Raw genomic sequence first — 21,928 nt, forward strand, 5'->3', positions numbered from 1 at the left:
CTCACAATTTTAACATGCATTCATCTATATTTTTTTTATTTTCCTGTAAGAGATAGCAAGAAGAAATGTTGGGCAAAGATGTGCATATTTTTAATATTAATCTATAAAAATTACATTTGTAAACTTAGCTGAAAGAAAGCACCATCAGATTTCATGATGAGAAAAGGGGGTGAGAACTGAGAAAACTACATAAAATCACATTAAACTAATGAGTGAGTTCATCAGGTCTAAGGAGACAAGCTTAGTGCACAGAATCAATTGCAAATATTAACTACTATGAATTAACATCAAACATGTGGAAATCAAACTTAAAAACATTATACCCTTTCCAGATCCTCCAAGAAAGTGAACTATTCAGATGTACACTTAGCAACATATTTACAGAATTTGTATGCTACAAATTACAAAAAACTGATGAGCGAAATCAAAGAGACATACCATGTTCATGGATTGGAAATCTCAATATACAACAATGTCTGTATCCCCGAGATAATTTATAAAGTCAATGCCATTCCTATTGAAATCTTCACAATGTTAAGACACATAAATAATATTATTCTAAAATTTATGTGTAAAGACACAGGCCTGGAATAGCTAAAATAATCTTGAAAGAAGAATAAATCAGAGGAATCGGTCTACCCAGGTTAAGACGTATCATGTGGCTATGGTGATCCTGATCACATGGTATTGGTCGGCAGACAGACACACGCATAAGGAGAGCCGGACAGAGACTGCAGGAATGGATTCACACGAATATTGCCCACTTGATTTTTGACAAGTGCAGAGCAATCCACTTGAGGAAAGAGAGCCTTTGGCAGAAGGTGCTGGCTCAGTTGCACATCCATGGCCAAAATAGAAACAGGACAGAAATAACAAAAGCAAAGCAAAAAAACCTCACACCTTGTATAAAAAATTGGAATATATCGTGGACTTACAGGTAAAGCATAATGCTCTACAATTTTTACAGATGGGGAGAAGGGAATCTTTGGGATCTAGGACAGGGCAAGAAGTTGACACCAAACACAAGAACCCTACCAGAAAAAATGGATACATTGTATTACATAATATAAAGTTTTTATTCTTCAGAAAACTCCATTAAGAGGATTAAAAGGCGAGCTGTATCCTGGGAGAAAATATTGCGAACCACATATTTAACAAAGGACAGAGGTTTAAGATAGAAAAATAAGTCTCCAAAATCAACAGCAGGAAAAACATCATTTTAAAACCATGAGCAAATGACCTAAAGACAAGAAGAGGTATTTCACAAAAGAGGGGACGCAGAGGCCACACACTCACACTAGAGGGGACGCAGAGGCCACATACTCACACTAGAGGGGACGCAGAGGCCTCACGCACATAAGAGAAGGGCATGCTAAGCCAGTGACATGGCTGATGTGACTGTGGTACAGCCGCGGTTCCTGGCGAGGCTGTGGTGAAATTGCAGCCCTCTGCATTGCTGGTGCAGACACAGGGGACTGCAGCCACGCTGGACAGGAGTTTGGATTCCTCATAAAACTGTGCATCCACCACATGAGCCAGCTCTCACCCCGCCGTCCCGCCCCCCCCCCCCAGCATTTGTCCCAGAGAAATAACGTTGTGTTTGCACAAACACCTGTGCATGCATGTCCATTGTGGCTTTATTTATAACAGTCTCAAACTAGAGACAAGCTTGATGTCCCCAGATGCCAAACAGTTAACTAAAACGTCCAGTCTGCAGCAGGGTGCCCAGGGAAGCACTTGGTTCACACGGCTGCCTGGGCAAGTCTCCAAGGGACTGTGTTCCCATTTTTGTGAAATTCATACTTTTATAAGTCTTTTTATTTCTTTTATTATGTAATATCCATTGGTTTTTAGAATTTATTAATGTGAATAAGACCAAAAATTTTTTAAAAGGCTCATGTGCACTTTGTTGGTTTTCTTGGGACTCTTTTAACTAGTTCATGGACAGACACAAACACCAGAGCTCCATGATGTAGGGTGGACTCAGGGACAGTACAGCTGTGCACAGTCACAGAGGTAGCAGAGACCTGGGTGGTGCTGGAGCCCGTGTGACAGTCACCATGAGGGAAAGCCAACGGGGTTGGATGAGCTCCCTCCACGGGGCCAGCTTCCTCCCTTCCTCTCTCCCTCTCCTTCCTTCCCTTCCTTCTCTTTTGTTTTCCCACTGCTCCCTACGTATTAAACACCTGCTGAATACACACATTGTCAGGTGATACTTTTTATATCAATTAGGATTTTCCTGTCATCTTTTGCTTTAAGAACACAGACTTTCTTTTTTCCTCTAGAATTTGCCTCAAGAATTAATGACTGTCCCTAAATAGTTAATTGACGTTTGGAGAGAAATAATGAACAAAAATAAATAAGTGAGTAGGGGAATCACAGTTGGGGGGGCAGGTTTTTGCTGAGATGACCTCAGAAGTCTCCTTTCAGTCACTAAATGAACCGGACATTTAAGGTCAGGAACTTCTTTTCACTTATTTAAAGAAATGGCTGTGTGCTTGGTAGCAGTGACTCTGAATGTGTGTAGAATTGCCTTCCAGAGCCCCCCAGTACTTTCCGTGCTCTTTCTGCAACTGGTGCTGACCCTCAGCGGGGAGCAGCCACAGGGCCTTGCCACATCCCCCTCCCCAGCCCTGTCCCCACAGGAACCTTGTGACTCATCTCTTTCCAGGTGACCTCCCACCAGTGTGCAAGAACACTCCTGACACTCCAAGTTGGTTGTGCCTCTTTTCTGTCGCCAGGCTTCAGAGCTCCCATCCCTCCGGAACCTGCCTGAAACTCTTGTGCAGGGTGTACAAAGCTCTGCTCTTCTCCAACCTAGTAGCCCCTGGCCGTCACACGTTAGAGTGCATGTGCAGACTCTGTGCTCCTCACGCACCACGCCCACAACGCTGAGTGTCTTCATAGAGTTGTATCCCGGGTCAGCCTTACGGCCTCTGTGCTTGGCCAGTCTTGCTCATGTGCTGCTCTTTGGAACCGGAGCCCACCCCTCCCAAGCGTTTCCTCCTTGTCCACATCTGGGTACTGCTGCCTCCCTACGCTTAAGCACTGTGCAATCCTCCTTTTCCCCACCTGCCCACCGCCATCTTTGCTGCCCCTGGGTATGTGGTGTGTTCACAGTTGAGGTCCCGGGAAGGATTCCTTCACCTTCACATAGTCCTCAGCTGCCTGCTGTTTCCTATATTTGGTAGGTGATTCATATGTGTTTGTTGAATGAAAGGAATAAATTAATGAATTAATCAATACCTTATAATTAAAAGGTACCGACAAGAAGAAACGTGAGTGTAAATTAAGTCTCTTTAATGCACATGTTAATTACAATGCATGTGATAGTGCCTGCTGGATTCTATATGAAGAGCACTGAGTATTTGGAACTTTCTCCTTTCACAAGGCAGGGTGCAGCTAAGGTGAGAGTCACGTCACGCAGTTCAGTTATGTTCTGGTACAGCCAGAACCGGGTTTCTTCCTTTCCTGAAACAGCATGTGCTGTTACATACTAAAAGCTTTGTAAACACGCCAGTACACAATGTCCAGGCGATTCCCATTATTATGGAGACCAAATACGGCTGAAGTGTCTTCCAACCACTTGAGTTTCACTCCAGGCCAAGCCCTAATGCCGTGTCTTTGTCCCAACAGGTACTTGAACCAGACCACGCGGGAAGATGTGTCCACAGCAGAGCGCTCTCTGAACAGGGAGAAGTTCGCGGTTTTGAAACAAGCTCTGAACGTTGTTGGCTTCAGCGCTGTGGTGAGTGCTACTGAGTGTTCCACGGAGTGAACCTCCCTCCACCAGCCCAGGTGTCCACTCAGAGGCATTTCTCGACCCCATTAGGTTCCAGATATTGCTGTAGACACCAGGGGCCTAGCAGAGCACAGATTCTCCTGCCCCCAGAGCTCAATAGAGGGTCAGGAGACAAAGGAGACGTGGATGGTGGCAGGGACTAGGAACCGTGGACAGAGTGGGACAGGAGAGGGCACACTGTCAAGATGGTGGCCAAGGAGCCCTGTCCATGTCCAGAACAGACCCAGCATCCCTGCCCGCCAACCTACCTAAAAACTGTGGATTGAGCAGCTGCCCACTGTCCAGAATCACTGAGGAACAATGTGAGCACTTTAAAATAAATGTCTCCTCAGACAACAGAAAACTTTATTTTTAAATACCAAGTCGAAGAGCTGCCCATTTTCACGGAAAAGCCGCAGCCTGCCGCTGCGCCACACGTGTCCCACATCAGTGCTGGTGTCCCCTTGGTTGGTGGACACAGTGTGGTGCCTGGGAGCCTGTGTGGCTGTGGGGTGCTTGAAGTGAGGTCAAGGAGGTGAAGAAATGACTTTAAGTGATTCCTTCTTTTAATTATTTAAGTGAAAGAACAGTATGTGGTTAGTGGTCCCTGAACCGAGTGGCCCTGGTCTAGGGAGTCAGAGACGTGCTGTGAGCTGAGCCTTGGGGGACACCCTCAGAGGCCCCCAACCTCTGTTTCCCGGGTGTGTTTTCTGCATGCCCTTATGGCCAAGTCCTCAGAAACGAGGAGTGTGAGGTTGCTTGGGTATGCCAGGAGTCCCCCGATTTCGTCACCCACGTAAATGCCATCTGTCTGTCTGAAGCCAGTGTGTCGACTCATGCGGGCCTGTCTTTCCCCTGACCACAGGTGTGGCTGATTGGTGGTGTGGGAGGGGGTGGGAGAGCACCCAGGAAGGACCAGGAATGGACTGTGGAATCCTTGAGGGCTCCTGGCCCGGCCCCACCTGCTCACCACAGAGACGGGCTGAGCTGAGTGTCTGGGTAGAGCTGGCTGGCAGCGTCACAGTCAGGCTGCGCGGGCCCTCTGCCCTCCTCTGCAGTCTCCTCTGCCTTCCCGGGCTCCAGCTGCTCGCACGGCCCTGTCCTCTGGCTGCTGCTGCTGTTTTGTTTCCCTCCCTTCGTGCCTGAGATGCCCACCTCCCCTACAGGAAAAGGGGCACAGAGAGGGGCAGGGAGCCGTTCTGCCTAAAGACCAGTTGCTTGGAAATAGGACTTTGAAAATCCGTGATTGATCCTCAAAGGCAGGGCAGGCAAAATACACCCGCTGGCCCAGGTAGCTAACAGAGAATCGGGCAGCCTTTTTGGTAAAAGACATGTATATTTTAACAAAAGACATGAAATGCACCTCTTCACCGTGATCTTTGAAGTGACTTGAATGGGGACAGTCGTTTCACTTAGGAGGATATATAATGTCCCTTTCACTTAGGAGGGTATATAATGTCCCTTACCAGTCAAAGGACAGTTTCTGGGCTGAGCACCTGGGGTCAAAATGTGTCAGGCACCATGGTCCCCAGAGTTTTGTGCATAGAGATGCCTCCACCTCCGCCCTGTGTCCCCAGTGGCCGCAGGGCAGCAGGGGACCATTACTGAACACAGACACAGCCTAGCAGCCTCCCTCCCCCAGAGGGCCTGATTTCTCCCTCTGTCTCGGAACTCACCACCTCACAGTGGGCACCACAGGTGGCACCCACAGCTCTGTCTCCACCCTGAAGGGAAAGACCCTTGAGGACAGTGCACATTTTTCTTGTCTGTCCATCCAGAGGCGTCCACTCTGCAGGCTCCAGGACACTGATGAAGAGTTATCAGAATTAATGAAAAGGGAAACCGCTGTCAGAGAGTTTCATAGGCTGGGAAATGCTATTCCATGAAGTGAGATGAATTAAATTGGAAGCCCTGAGTTGGGGTTTAGGGTCAGTAAACATGTTTTTGGGTGACCCATGATCACAGGGTGGTGACCCTGGAGAGTTTCAAGGTCACCCCATGCTCTCGTGCTCCAGATGATCTGAAATCATGGCTTTCCATGAAAACTGAGCGTTTTGGAGGAAAATCACGGAACCCCAGGGATGCTGATGCTCTGATCTGTGTTTGTAGGTCAAATGAGATTGTTGGTAGGACGCCCTCCATGTGGGCGTGGCCGAGGCCTACTCCTGAATTAGGGAACTGAGAACTAAGGGCCCTGGCCTCTGCCCTGGGGCTCAGCCTCTTCCACTGTGGACAGCATCATGCTAAAGACTGGCTGCTCTAGGGAAGCATCCCTTACGCAGCTCTTTCTTGATTTTCCATTCTTGCCACAAAACGCCTTTCCTCACTCAAACCCCAGGTGTCCGTCTTCCTTCTGCAGCGGGGGTTCTCAGAGCTCCCCTCAGCACACTCTTTCTTCCTGAGCCTCCTGCTCAGGCAGTTGGGGCCCACGTCTGTCTGTTCCCTGGTTTTCCTTAAGATGCCTTGAAACACAGCTAGCCACTTGTTTCTCTAGCTCTGTAACTACCACCTCAGTTTGTGTCACGGGGAGGGAAGGAGGAACGGCTGCCGCAGAGTGGGCTCCTGAGGAGGGCAGCCACAGTGCTGCCCAGCTGGGCCCACCGGCCTTGGCAGGATGCTGGCCTTGGCAGGCCGGAGTCTGCCTTAGAGGACCCTAGTGAAGTCTGACCTCACAAGTGACATCCAGCCAGTCAGATCTCAGCGTCCTGAATGTCCTGCTCAGTACAGACCATTCATGTTTGGGTGTGACGGTTATCAGAACCCCTGGATTTGTATCAGAATAGCACTTTCTCACTGTCTTATGTCTCAGGAACAGAAACATTGATGTAGAGGAAATGTGCATTGAGCCATGAGATTGTGATTTTAAGGCAGACATCGGTGCTTCTTCCACCAAACATTTAGAATCTGAAGCCACAATCCTATGAACAAGGGCCACACCCCTTTTGTACCCTCTGAGACTTTTAAAGGATCTGTGTTTCAGTCTTTCCTCTAAGCAAGACTGTTGGTGCTCTCTATTTGTACACTGTGCAGGAGGTGGAGAACCTATTTGCTATTCTAGCAGCAATATTGCACCTTGGAGACATCCAGTTCACCGCGCTGACGGATGCTCACTCTGCCTTTGTTTCTGACCTCCAGCTTCTAGAACAAGGTCAGTGGAGTGGTGGGCAGGAACCTCACTGCGGTGCAGTTTTGCCGAGCTGCCAGTAGATGGAGACACAGTACAGAAAAAACCGTGGCACAGGCCCTTCTCAGGAGTAGGGCTCAATGTGGGGAGCATCTACTTTGCTTTATGAGTGGCCTGGCTCTGATGGCCAGTGTGTGCTGCAGGGCTCTCTTCCAGCAGCTCTGCTTCTTCCGCACTTACTTGAGTTTACTTTTTATTGTTCTTAAGTGTTCTCTGCCTCTAGCCATGGCACCCAGTTTATATGGGAGAGATGTTGGTAGCTAAACATTTTAAACAAGATGTAACGCCTTTCCCTTAAATGCTATCTTTTCTATAATATATGTTTTTGGCAACTTTGTCTTAGTATGAGACCTTGCCAAAAATTTCTCTCATCTTTGAAATGACCTTTCTAGTCACCCCCACTTAAAAAAAAATTACCATAAAACTAAAGGAGCCTATCTTTACTATATCAAAGTGATCTAGTGAAGAATATGGAGAAAACAATTCATCACTATCTGTGAGAACAGCAGTGCCCCCAGACCTGTTATGATTTTTTGTGCAGAGTCACAAGAACTTAGTGATGTATTGATTCCTTTAAGATGTTTCTCTGGTTGAATTTGGCAATTACAGTAGTAGTTACTTTTCTTTAATACACGTGTTCTCATGTATCTATGTAAAGATGTTCTCTATATATAAATGTTCTGAGTATCAAACATACACTAACTTGAGTTTTATAATACTGCTTCAATTTCAGTGGCTGGAATGTTACAAGTGTCCACAGACGAGTTGGCCTCTGCCTTGACCACGGACATCCAGTATCTTAAAGGTAAAGTTTTCTGTACTTGGACTTTCATCCTGGTGCAACTCAAATATAGAGCCCAAATACAGCTTGGCCTGTGCCCCCTGGGTGAAGCTGATCCTGGGATTGAGTGCCTGTTTGGACTCTGGATGTGACTGCATTGTAAACCCTGTGCTCCCGGGAGAGAGCACAGGGTCACCCCTTCTGGTCAATCCATCAGCTTAGAAAGACAGTGCTGTCAACCCAAAAGGATTGATCCCCATCAAATGCGGACCCCTGCGTGCGTGAGGTCACACTGCCCTCCTAAGTGGGGACTACCTTTCCTTCACCTCCCGGGCCACACATGGCTGCCCCTTACTGGGCATTGATGGCCATGGCATGGTGCCAAGTGCTTCTCGGAGATCATCACAGGTGGGCATGACTGTTGCCATTCTAACTACAGATGATGGGAAGAAGATTCAAAGGAGTTAAGTAGCTTTGAATACCAGATTGCTGGTGGATGAGGACCTCAGCCTCCTTGGCTCCCAGGTGGCTACTGAGAGCTCTCTGCTGCCTGGGCTCCGCTCATAGGCCAGTAGCCCACCCTCCTGCCTGGGAGCTGGTTAGTCAAGGCCTCAGTCAAGGCCTGCTTTCCTGGCCATTTCTTGGTTTCCCATGAAGCAGAAGCCTCTGAGGCAGTGGAGCCCTGCCGTCACACCTCCTGTTCTTTGTGTTTTAGGAGACTTGATAATACGACGACACACTATACAGATGGCGGAATTTTACCGTGACCTCCTGGCCAAGTCCCTGTACGGCCGCCTGTTTGGCTTCCTGGTGAACACGGTGAACTGCTGCCTGCACAGTCCAGAGGAGCAGGAGCACAGAAGGTAGGTACCAGGCGGTCACCCTCTCTGCTCCTGCTGCAGGAGACTGCCAGGCTCTGCTGGGACAGACGGACGCTCCCTGGTACAGGGTGCCACGAGCAAAACTCACAGTTCCTTCTAACAAGTCCCTTTACTTGAAGGTCTTAGGGATTGTTCTTTAGAGGCACAGACTCCCCTTCCCACCCACACCCCTGTTGAAGGGCTGAGTCACCTGGTAGGCACAGGTGTGCCCACACACTCTCTGGAGTGAAGGTACACAGGCCTTTCGCTCCAAGAAATGTCAAGGTACTATGAACCTAGGAGACCATCTCAGGGCACCTGCAGCTCTGGTGTGCGAGTGGTCCAGATCTCTCTCAGAACTATTCAGTGGTGTGCGTAACTCCTCCTTTTCTTTCTCTACTTGGATTATTTGACAAGGGTCTCTGAGGTAACCATCTTGGCTCATGCCCCTGATTATCTTTAATCAGAGGCTTTTCAAGGCCATTTGATCATCTAAAAACTTATAGATTTCCATGGCATCTTGTCAATAGAAAACTTTGTTACTATTCTTGCCACTGATAATGACCTTGAGCAAACAATTAAAAGGAGAATTACATCAAGCAGTCTTCACAGTGTGCTTGTCTTTGAATGAAACCCTCTGAGAATTTTCTTTTTGTCCACATAGGCTTCTTTACCAAATTCCTGACAACTGCTGCCTTCACAAGTTTCTTGGAAAACATTAAAACAACACCATATTAATGGGAAAGTTCTCAAGTAAATGTGGATATCTCAAAAAAGGTTTCAAGTTCAAGGGGATACTACGTTCTTATTAAAATGTGCACATTTAAAATCCCACTGCACATTGATAAGTGTATTCAATACATGGCCTGTGGTTTAGGGTAGCTGTGGAATAATCTATATTTCAGCAGAAATACCCTAGTGTTCTATGTGATGAGGACTCCAAAGTTTGCTGTTATTTCAGTTATTTGTGATTTTCCTTTATGATGATATTTATAGAATGTTACTTATGTGCTAAATTTGCCAAATGAAACTTGCATAAAATTATTAGCAGCCTTGCTGAAGTTGTCATTGGGAAATTAATATAAAATTATTATATAAATGCAGCATGTACATAGAAACTTTTATAAATTTCCATTTGACATTTAAATTTTACAGAGCCTTGCATTTATGTAATTAGAAATATTTATACATGGTCTAGACATTTGAACAAGTACGTGCATGCATATGCACCCCCTGAAATGTAAATATAAATGAAGAAAAGCATGATTTCCCTTCAGTGGGAAATTTGCTAAACCAAAAGGAATGAGTGCAGGAATTAATGGGAAAATATAAGTAAATGAACATCTGCTGTGTGTAACTTCTTAGAGGGAATCCTGGTTGGAGTGATGACTCCTATTTTCCCCATTCTCCCTCTTCTGTGGGTCACCCAAACTTGGATCTGTATCCACAAATAATGCAAGGAAAGGTTGTATTTGCAGTATTCCTAGCTCACAGAGATTCAGGGGAAGCTTAAGGTTTTGCAAATGTACAGATCCACTTTTAAGTCACAGAAAGTCTCAAAAATTTGGATACCTTTAGACTTTTATTGTTTATCAATCCCTTGAAATTTTGTGATCGTGTCAGAAAAGATAATCAATTTAAAAATGTTAACCCCCATGGCTGAAGTTGGCAGGCATGTTGGAATCGATGGTGCAGGCATTTCTATACTCTATTGGCAAATTTTCAAGAGAGAATCAACATCAAGAGGATCTATTCTAATAAGTAACAAAGGGAAAACAAGTGGAATCAGCTGTCTTCTCTTGGAGGGTAACCCATTTCCTGGGTCACAGCAAAACAGGTTGAAGGTGAATAATATGTTACATTTCAAACAGTTGTCCTTTTCCCCCTGGATTCCTAGTAGGTTTCTTTCTAAGTGAAAACCCTGGGGGGTAGCCAGGTGAAGTTTGATGAGCAGTTGATGAAGAGGAGTGAGTGGCTTCACTGTTGTGGCTGGGCCTTGGTGTCTGGCCAGCTGCCTGTCCTGGACTCTGCACACGGGGCCACCTGGCCAGCAGCCACTGTTCAAGGGCCATGCTTAGTGGTCTCAGTGATTCAAGCATTGAAACACACGGACATTCATTAGGTCTAATTCAAAATGATTTAGCCCAAGAAGGCAGAAGGACATCATAATAATAGCAATAAGAACAGCAACAGACAGACAATGTATTTTATTTCTTTGACACTTTATTGTTCACAAATATAAATTACCATCAAGGAGGTTTCCTGTTAAATGGCCAAACATGACCTCTTACTGCTGAGGAAGCGACGATGTGGGGAAATTGTGGGGGGAGCCACTGCCCGCCTCCCAGTGCTCTGCCTCTGAGAAGCCCACTTTAGAGCCAGGGCAGCAGTGTGCTGGCCGTTTCCCACACATCGGCTCCATCCAGTGCTCTCCGGGTCCCCTCCCCAGGCCCTGGCCTGTCCCTCCCTGGCAGATTCCTGGAGTTCACTGGCCTTGCTCCTTGTGTATGTGAGAGACGACAGGCGGCGCCCATTTTCACCCTGCATCTTAGCTGACAGATAACTTCATGAACTAAGGTAATAGCAACTCCATGTGGAGGTAACAGCTGGGACTATGAATAAGCCGCTTGCGGCCACACCCCCAGTTAGGCTGCCTCGCTCACCAGGTCCCTTGTCCCTGAAGTGGACAGTGCCATGTGGTCCTCCATGAAGAGCAGAGGCTGTCACTCACTCTCTGGAAGCCCAGGAGGAGACAGTCCCAGGCTTTCCTGTCCAAGTCTGCTTCCAAACCCCAGTGGGACCCTCAGTGTTGGGCAGGCTGAGAGTGTGTGGTAACGGAGCGTCCTCTGTGCTGAAGGGAACTGGGGGCTCTGGGTGAGCCCCTGCGGCTGATGCTCAGGGCCTAGGTCTGCAGCTGGAGGCTGGGTTTTGAGATTCTGGTTGGGAGATTCTGGTCTCTGTTCTCTAGTTTGTGGGAGCAGAGAGCTGAACCTGGCTGCCACTAGATAACGCAAGACCCTGTGCTTCGTTCACCTCTTGCCATCAATTCACACTGAACTGATAATGTTTCATGACTAAATAAGATTTTAAATGATGTTAGGTAAATTCTAACGAGCGACTAATGAGAAAAGCTGGATCTGACTTCTTGTGTATCCTTGGACTGCACACCTCTGTGAATCGCCAGCTGACTCGCAGTGCCCACCATAAGATCAGCAAAGCCCTACGTAAGCCACCCAGAGAGCCCACGTACGGCTTCCTGGGATCTCACACACAGGAGACTGGCAAGCACGGCTGGGTGTGGAAGGTGGGCCTTCCCTTCCCTTCTCTCCCTGGGAAGGTTCTCCTCGGTTCTGTGTCTTCCAGAAGACTTCATTCTCCCCAGGCAGCCACCTTCCTCCCCAGGGCCACAGGGAAGTCCTGCTGTGCTGGCCCAGGGCCTCTGTCCCGAGTCTGCATGTGTGACAGGGAGCAGCAGTCTCTCGTGTCTTGCCAGTGTCAGGGTGGCGACAACAGAACGTGCAGCGGGGTCGCCAGCCCTGACTCCACGGGGTCTGCACAGGTTCCATCGGGGTTCACCACTGGGCCTCAGCACCGTCTGAGCAGCGAACCTGGTGAGAGGAAGAGGGTCCCGCGGCCATTCCTGGGCTCTGCGCTCTTCCTGGGTTTACCTCTGCCTTCTTGTCATGGAGGTCTTTCCTTTCTGTGATCCTGCTCGGCTCTTCCTAATGTCACTCAAAGCTCACCCTTCAGTATTTTTTGTTCCATTAACTAAGAAAATTGCAAACATTTGGGGAAAACCTGGGTGGACATAATAAGATCATCTTTGATCTGAAGAGAGCACAGTAGGTACCAGCGTGGCGGTCGCAAGGCTGCGGTGCTTCTGCACCAACACCGCGCATAGAGTCCTGCACGGCTCTCTGAACCGCAGCTGCATTCCTGCTTCTTTTGGTACCACGACTTTGAACAAAACAAAACAAAGGATTGATGATGAGAAGACGCCTTCCTGTGCCTCCCTCCCTTCGCAGTGTAATTGGGGGTGAGACCTTTCTGCCCCCGAGGAGCTCCGGCTGGTCTTTGGCTCACTTGTCAATCAATCCCAGTTCTTTAAGTTCCCAAGTACCCAGTACTTGGGTTTCTAGGGCCAGAGCCAAGCATGGTGCTGGCTGTCCTTAGGATGGCAAGTGACAGTGCCCCAGCCTGCACTGTGCTGCCCCTTCTGGGAGGAACAGGACAGGGGCAGAGGGGAGGAGCTTCTTCACCAAAGCACTAAGGATTCCCGCTGCAGAAGTAGACCTGGCTGGCTCTGCCTCCTGGCTCTGCCTCCTGGCTCTGCCTCTGTGCTGCTTGGGTTCCGTTGCTCTGCCCTGTCTGCCCCAGCCTCCCTGTGTGACAAATGCCGCCCTGCCTGGGCAGTCACTCCCCCTACTGGCTTGCCTCAGCACAGCCCAATGGCCTGGGGTTCACATGACCAATAGGTTGTGTCCTGCAGTTCCCCAGCATGTGCCTCCAGGAGAGCAGACTCTCTGGGTTGAGGGTGGAAAGGGGATTGGGAACCAGATTGTGCCTTGAGAAGCAGTGGACCTTCCAGATGCCCACCTTCAATAATCAATAAACAAAGGACGTGCTCCAGGCCCGTCAGGATATTGCATGTGTGATTCTGAGATGAAATTCGTGATTAGAGACCCTAAAGTGTAACCAATAATAACGGAGGTCTTTCTACAGAGATAAGTGATATTTTCCAATCCCTAGAATTGAACCTATCTCATAATGAACATTTCAATCATGGACATTCAGCAATCAATGTTCAATTTAAAATGATTTTTTCCTAACTTGAAGACTGAATCAGAATTTTGCAAGAAAATAGAAGATTGGGCAGCTATAGGATTATTAGAAACTTAGAATTCTTTATATTTCTTCAGACACCAAACCTGCATTGATTTCAATTCATTTGCTTCATAAGTTATGAATAAAAAATAGAGATATACATATATCCACATATGTAATTATGTATAATAACCTTAATGCATTACAATATATTTCTTGAATATCCGTACTATATTCATATTTATATTTTATTATATTTATTATTTACCATAAATAAGAACATGGTATAACATCTAAGGGTGTAATATACAAAATCTAAGAAATATAACCTATAGAGCATTCCCCCATTTAATATAAGTAACACCTTAAGAATAAATAGATTGAAATTAGCAATATGTGAATTTGAAGATACAACTCAGCAACATGGCAGAGGGGTATTAAAGATACTGCTTTCATCAATTCGATTTTGTCTTCATGATTGAAATCCACATTTTTGGCCAGCACCATTTGACATGTCAATACAGTATAGTAAGTAAATTGAGTTTTAAACATATGCATAGATATGGTTTTGCTTTCCGTTTAGCTCTCAGTTTCTGAAGGCTTCTTGTACTACTTCTTGCCATGTCGTTGACATGAGCACTTCAGAGCATTGTTATTAACTGCGTGAGCTTGAAGCAGTCATTTACCAGGCTGATAGCTCTGATAGCTCATGTGTTGCTCATGGTTATTTGGAGGTTGAAGAGACTGTGCACATGAAATGGCTATCACAGTACGGACAGTGGTAGCCGTGGCTGGTAGGGGGACTTCCTGGTTATGTTCTTTGTTTATGAAGGAGGAAAGATTTTAAAAAACATAGATGGCGCAGAGGGAAGCCCAAGGTACCATCCAGTCTCTTCCTTCAGATTGCACTCCGTAATCGGATTGTTTTAGAAGCAGTAAGTAGAGGAGATGGTTTTGTTTTTAGAAATAGAAATGTCACTATTCACCTAACATTGCTGGGGCCTTAAGGGGCTTCACGTGGGTTCTTGGAGGTGAGCCATGATCGTGGATTTGCGTGGACAGCTTCCCACAGTTTGCTTTCTGTCTTACACAGGTGTAAGCTTTTGCAGAGCGCCTGACTCAAGGCCAGAGCAGAGTTTGTGGTCTTTGATTATTGCAAATAGAAGGTGCACGTGGGTGAGAAACTTGTGTCTCCCTGTCCACAGAAGTGTCTGGAGGGAAGGAAGTAACAGGGCAGGGTGCTCCTTACAGTGGAGGGACTGGGGCCTGGTGTCCTGACATAGAAGGCCCTCAAGAGCAGACAGCCAAGCTGCTGGGCACAGGGGCCAGGCAGGCAGCGAGGTAGAGGGCAGAGGGTCTGAGGTGTCAACATGAAGGTGATGATCTTTCCCTCGGAGGCCTGGAGCCGCCATCCCTGTGATAGTCCAGGTTTGGTGTCCTCCTCCATATCTTAAGGTTGACTGTGCCATTGACCAAAAAAATGTCACTTTTGAAATTTCTCTATTAAATATCCCCTTTGCCACCTGAATATCTGGACTGTGGGTTTAAGTAGCAAAAGGAAGTGCTAAACAGAGGAGAAGGAGTATAAGGGAAACTATTTTCAGTCAGTGTGGAATTCCCTAGAGGCCCAGCAGGATGCCATCAGCACATTTCCCAAATGGCCCATGTGTCCCCAGCAGTCCAATTGATGGAGTCGTGAAAGTTGGCAACTTAAGCAGTGTCTCAAAATTAATGGCTCACCCTCCAGAATGAGCAAGAAGAATACATCCCAAAGGCTGGAAACTAAAGGGCCTCTCAGCATATTAGGCTGGTGCCCTGGCCCAGCATCCACAGCCCTAAGAGAAGGGTCCAGATGTAGGCCATCTACACCAGCCAGAGAGCAGCCAGCACACACGCCTGTGACCCCGCCACTCGGGAGGCTAAGGCAGAGGATCCCAAAGCCCAGGCCAGCCTCAGCAATGTAATGAGGTTGTGTCTCCAGAAATAAATAGCTCTGGGGGTGCACAGTGGTAGAGCACCTCTGGGTTCAATCCCTAGCACTTCAGGGAAAAGAAAAAAAGAGTAGAGCAGCCACTGAACATTCTTCACAAAGGTGACTCTTGTTAGTCAAGGCTTACCCTCCTTTCTTAACTAGATGGGCCAAGTATTTTAGGAGAATTCATTATAGCCTGGAAGAATCATGCAGACGGGTTTTTACAAAGTGGCCATTAGCATTTTGGAAGATCAGCATTTGGTCTGAAGACTGTCTCTCTGCCTCAGGACGCTGAGGGCTGATCTTTACCTTGAACTCTGAAAGGCAGGTGGATTAGAGAGGATTAGGTGAAGCTGGTTCAAGTTTCTGCTTCTTAATTCCATGCGCTGCCTTTGTTCTCCTAAGGCTCAGTTCCTGCGCTACTAGTTTAGACAACTTGGTGTTCTGTGTGCTCACCACTGTTTGGTTCCTGAGGATTTTATGTTAAGGGAGTATTGCTGCTCTTCATATTAAGGGATAGATTTCCTCTGGCTTCCATTTGTTTGGGGTTGAATCAATCAGGTAGCACTCTGTGCTTATGAAATGTGTAGGGTTTCCCCACTTCTTCAAGGTGGCCACCCAGTGAGTGGCATGAACACCCATGTATACATTCATACAAACACAAGTTTATGGTTTTCCATACCAGTGCTGGGAATTAGTTGCCCCCAAATCCATATATGTGTGCTGTAATCATTTCTTAATTTATTGAATAAATCCATGCATTCTGAATTCATACCCTCAGTATTATTGATAGTTTCCTGGTATTCCTGAGGATTTTTAAATGTAAGTAATTTTGTAATGATTTTCTAGCTGACTTTTTATTTTTAAATCAAGGAATTATCTTTTGAAATTTTAAGTAAAATTTATTATTTTAAAATCATACATAAAATACCTCCAAATATGTCAATACTATTATTTGAATACTAACATGATAGTAAGTATGTTAGTCTATTTTATAAGAGGTTTTTTTTTATTTTTAAGTAGATAGGGTGTTTGGAGTATAATGAGTGTCCAAGTTCTCATCCATTGGAGACAGAAAACCAGAAAGTTTGTCTATAAACTGCTCTGGCCTCAGGATGGGGTGATAATGAACCCTACATGTCCCAGGGTTGAGGTGTGGTCTGCCCTGCTGGCACAGGGCATCTGTGGCTTCACCAAGCATCCAGTGACAGCTTCAGGTTTCATCTTGAGGCTTTTCGTCTTGTTGCATTTTGCTTTCTCTTCAGCGGCCTTTGCCGTTACTCCTGCAACCAACTTCCCATGTCAGTGCCCACCCTTGCTATGCTGAGCCCAGTAGCAGGTGGAGGTGTGTCAGTGTGCTCTAGGCCGTGGTCGACTATTTTTTTATTGAAGTGCAATCAGTGATCGGGCACAGTAGGTCTGAGACTTAGGGATCAGAGAGCACTGACGCTGAGGGGGCTCACCATCTTGTTTTATAGGATGCAGAAGCATAAAATTCAGGTCAAATGTGTGTGTGTGTGTGTGTGTGTGTGTGTGTGTGTGTGTGTGTTGTGTCTCTATTTTATTCTCAAATTATTTCACCAGGGAGTTTTGTTTCCTTTTTTAGAAATGTCAGATTCTGGGTATGATTTTTAAAAGAAGTAGAATGTAGCCATAACAAAGGTAACAAATTGTTCTTACCAGAAAATAATAAGTTGTTCCTACCAGAGTATACCTGGCTTATCTTTTACAAGGAATTGAATTCATGTTGGGCAGGGTAACTCTTTTGGTACAAGTGGGACAGTTTGCTGGGTGTAGCTCAGTTGGTGTGTGTGTGGGGGGGTCCGGGCAGGTGTGAGCTGCAGGTTCCATCCTCGCACCACACGTGAAAGAGTTTGAAGACGAACATGTTCCAAGGGCGGCAGCCACTGCGAGCGCTGGGCTGCTGACACTGTCCTCCATCATTGCACCTGGGCAATCTCCCCAGCACAAGCCTTCATTCCTGGGAAGGGACGAATTTGGGGGATACTGTGAAGACATTCCTGCCACTCAGGGAGTCCCAGGGGGTCTTAGGGGCTCTATGGCAAGATGGGGAACAAAGATAAAACATACTTCATGTCGTTCCCAGGGGACTTGACACGGTCTGTTGCTTCCACGTCCTATTTCCTTCCATCCTTGAATCTAGTTGAGGGCCACAGAGGAAGGAGAGCACATTGAAAATCAGCACTAGGTCTGGGGGCGGGGAATTAAAGAAGGTTTAAAGGGATCATCACTAAAGCCCTCATGTCAGACTTGCCCTGTCTTGTCTCGGCATGCACATTTCCATCTCTCTGACAGCTTCTTCAACGTGTGCATTCCCCAGACATGCTCAGAGCCTCTCCACAGCTCAGGCTTCAAGCGCCCAAACAGCCAGCAGAGGACCAATTTTCTGTTCCTCCCAACTGAATTATCCCAACTATCACCCTGATCTCCTGTCTCTGACTCGTGTGGCTGCAAAACCTGCCTGCAGTTTTTGCTCAGTCAGGATCAAGAACCACACATTGCAGGCTCTCCTTAGGATGGAAGTATGATTCAGGGCTACCAAGGACCTGTGCAACCCCAATACCCTAGAGTTGGGAGGGCGGAGCCACAGTAATCAAATGGGAGGTAGGTGCTGAGGGTGGGCTCACTCCCTGGGCTGGGGAGCCTGCTAAAACTCAGCTTCTGCATCCTAGTCACGGGGGTGGGATCTGAGTTTTCATCGATAGCAAGTCCCAGGTCATGACGACACTATAGAGGAGTGAGCCTCATGGGGTTAGCCAGACTCTAGAGCAAATCAGCACAGTTTGCACTGTACCTGAACTTCACAGCATGTCACACAGGCATTGCATGTTTGAGGGTCTACTTGAGTTTTTCAAATACCTGTTTCCCCAACATATTGAACAACAACACAACTGCAGAGTTTTGAAATTGTAACCCTCAAGTCTAGGCAGGTAGTGAGACCACACCAGGTAGTTTAATGCAGGGAATTTAATTCAGGAAACGAATTACAAAGGTATTGGACCGACTGAGACAGCCCAGAATGAGACAGATGCAGAACGCCGCCATCCCTGGGGCTCTAAGGACAAGGATTGTTTGGAGACCTCAAGGTCTCAGTCACCTGGCGGTGGTGGGGTAGGGGTGGGGGGCTGGAGGCTGGAGTCGGAGCATCCTGGGGCAGATGGGAGTACATTAGAGTAAAAGGGCCTTGGGGCTTTCCAGAATACGTCCCCCTTCCTCTCTGGAAGAAGTTGGCAAAGTCATCACCAGATTTAAGTGTTGTATGCTCCTGAGCCAGTGGCCACTCCTCACTGACCTGTGCTGACTCGGGACTCTGTGTCCACCGCAGGGCGGAGCAGTGTTAAAAGTAACTTGCGTGTTTTACACACAGCTCCTGTTGCACTCCCAGAATCCCACAAGGGAGCCCTTGATGCCCCTCAGATTTCTAGAATGCAGAGTCAGGAGGCTTAGCCCACAAAGTGGACCAGGGGATTGAAAAGCAGAGGAAGAAGGCAATGTCCCAAATGCATGGGTTTTGACTACTATTTTGATAACAAAATTGAAGGTTGATTTGCCCAAGAAAACACCTGACCATATGATGTATTTAACAGCATTTGAGAATCCTAAATGAAATAGCTCCCCCCACCCGCTCTCCCACTCGTTTGGTCTGATTCTTAGAAGTTCAGGACAGGACAGGACCTAGCGTCTACCCTCATTTTACAGACACAAAGTGAAACTTGCCAAGGTCAGCTGTGTACGAAGGCATCTGGTTAAAACCCATGTTTGAATTTACAAACCAGCATCAATTTCCTCCCATACAGCACTTTATTGAAATGATTACAAAGATTTCAACTTTCTGGTGGGAATTATAAATCAAAGAGATGTCTTCGGGAAAGATAAGAATCCAGAAATCAGCTCATAAGTAATTAAGTGTTGGTTAAAAAAAAAAAAAAGACAATTTGATTATTGCCTTGTTAATTATAATGAAAGTACTTAACTCTTAATAAAGGGGTTTATATTATTAATTTTCAAATACCTCATAAAAATAGTAAAACACCTGCTGTGCATTTGTGAGGAAATGAAAACAGGCTTACCCAGTTTTCCCATTTAATACGTAATATCTTTTTTATATATCAGATTTTATTCTTTTTGAAAAAGTTTTAATAACCAAGAAGAGAACAAAGTAATATAGGAGGAACCTGTCTACCTACCATCTAGAATTAACACCATTAATACGTCATAACTTTGGCTTTGGATTTTTATTCAGCTGGAAAAAGCAGAGAATTGGAACTAAAAGTGGAGATCCTTTGTCTTCCTGCGTAGACCCTTTCCTGGCCTCCCCTCCCCAGAGACAATAATATAATCCATTTTGTAAATCTCCCAGAAGTTGATTTTTTAAATTTCTCTAGCTATTGGTTTTCTGTAACAAATATAAAGCACTGTGAGTATCTACAACTAAAATAATATACGTATTTAAAATAAGTATGGAAATGCAGCATACAAGATGTTGTCTGTGCTACGAGGTTCAACCCCACCCGGTTTTTGAGGTTTAACCTTATTATTACATCCAGAGTTAGTTCCTTCTTTTTCCTTGCTGTGTGAATTCCCAGGGACAGGAAGCCAGCGTCTTGTCCCTGGCTCCCTGCTGAGGCACATGGAGTCTCCTTTCACTTGTCTCTTGGGTCCTCGTCCTGTACATGTCTTCAGAAGTGCACGCTGAGGATTTTCCCCAGGACATATATTTAGTAGCAGTTCCTGCAGGGAGAGCATCAATCTGCATTCTCTGATTAGGAGGAAAGTTGCACGCATTCAGGATAGCAGCTGCACCCTGCGCCATGTGACGTGGGCACAGTGGACACATTTTCTAGTCTCTCTGGTGGTCTGACCATAGGGCCTTATCGTGGACATTCTTTTCCTAATCTAGGGTCATCTTACATTCCCCAAAGCCTTTAGACTTTCATGCTTGAAGAACATAATGGCACATGTGAGGAATTCATTTGATCCTATATTTTTAGTCAGATATTCAATGATCCCTCTCCTATGATTAGCGATGTTTCTTCATGCCCATCCTGATTTTTAATCTAAAACTGTATCTCTTCATGCCCATCCTGATTTTTAATCTAAAACTGTATCAGTGATGTATTGTTTTAATAACTTAGTTCTTTTAATAAGTTGTTATTTTTCTTATTTGTTTTGATTGTCCCTGGGTCTTTATTTTTATATTTGAATTTTATAATCACTTTGTCTACTTACGAAAAATTCTTTTGGGCTATTGACTAGAAACAAATATTTATTAATATGGGGAAACTGTCCCTTTTAGGCTGCTGATTCTTTTCTTCTTCAAATATGATCTGTATTTCACTTTTTCATGTTGCTTATTCTTTTAATAATGTTCATAATTATTTTTTGTCAGTTTATTGCCCATCTTTATTTGAGTTTTTTTTTACTATGTATTGCTACAATGAATGCCATTTTTCTATTACATTTTAATTTGTTTATTGGAATAATGAATCTTGAGTTTCCTTTGTTGCTCTTATATCTAGAAATCCTGCTGACTTTTCTTATTAGTTCTAATAATTTTGCTGTGGTGTGTCTTACTAAATTGTACTGTATGTGTCCACAGATATCTTTATTTGCTGTTTTCTTGTGTATCTTGTTTCTTATTTTATTGCATTGGCTAGCACCACCAGTTCATTGTGGGAAATTTGTGATGGCAACAGATCTTCTGGTCCTTTTTTTTAATTTTTAATTTTTGATTTGTTTTAATTAGTTATATGACAGTAGAATGCATTTACGCACTTTGATATACATAGATCTTCTAGTTGTGTTCCCAAATGAATGACAATACTTCTAAAGATTTGTCATTAACAATGTACCTTCTTAGAGTTCCAAAGGTATTTTGTGACTGAGACCAAACTTGCTTTCTAAATAATTCTCCTTCTGCTCCCTTCCTTGCCAAAACTCTCTTTTAAATGGATGCTAAGTTTCATCTAGTGTTTTTCTGTACCTGTTAAAATGATCACAGCAATTCTCTCCTTTTCTTTGCTTGTAGGCGAATTACATTGATGTATGTTGTGATGTGACATCGTTCTTCATTCATGGCAAAGACCCCATCTGGTCATGGTACACTAGGTTCTAGTTTGCATTTATTTTCATTAGTGAGATGAGAGTCTATTTTTTTCTTCTTATATGATCCCTTGCTTTCAAATTTATATTAAAGAGGAAATGGGATAACTTTCTCTATTGTTCTTCCTCTAAAATAATTTGTCCTAAATGAATATATTTCTTTAATGTCTGGTGAACATTCTAGGAGTTGGAAAGGGGATTGATTCTAATCAGACTGTATTCTTTCTTTCTTGAGTCACAGAGATTTTAAACTTATTGATCATCTTGATCATAGCTTTGTTTTATGTTGTTTCAGTTGATATTATAATTGTAGATTGACAACTTCTGCTTTCTTGATATCATTTAAACATTTTGCCCAATATTGTGAAGTCTAACACAAAACTTACCTACAAAAATTATTTCA

At 45.3% G+C, this 21,928-nt stretch overlaps 1 protein-coding gene across 1 annotated transcript in view; it reads left to right on the forward strand.

Annotated features, from left to right (window-relative positions):
- The window catches only part of Myo16 (myosin XVI), a 393,713-nt gene that overhangs the window by 191,387 nt on the left and 180,398 nt on the right, over positions 1 to 21,928 (forward strand). Inside the window, exons 16-19 of the mRNA XM_076872404.2 lie at positions 3,637 to 3,748; positions 6,812 to 6,929; positions 7,699 to 7,770; positions 8,462 to 8,609. Coding sequence (XP_076728519.2) covers positions 3,637 to 3,748; positions 6,812 to 6,929; positions 7,699 to 7,770; positions 8,462 to 8,609 — 450 coding nt within the window. The remainder of the gene's footprint in view (positions 1 to 3,636; positions 3,749 to 6,811; positions 6,930 to 7,698; positions 7,771 to 8,461; positions 8,610 to 21,928) is intronic.

The sequence above is a fragment of the Callospermophilus lateralis genome, chromosome 12 (genome assembly GCF_048772815.1).
Source record: "Callospermophilus lateralis isolate mCalLat2 chromosome 12, mCalLat2.hap1, whole genome shotgun sequence".
Taxonomy (NCBI): Eukaryota; Metazoa; Chordata; class Mammalia; order Rodentia; family Sciuridae; genus Callospermophilus; species Callospermophilus lateralis.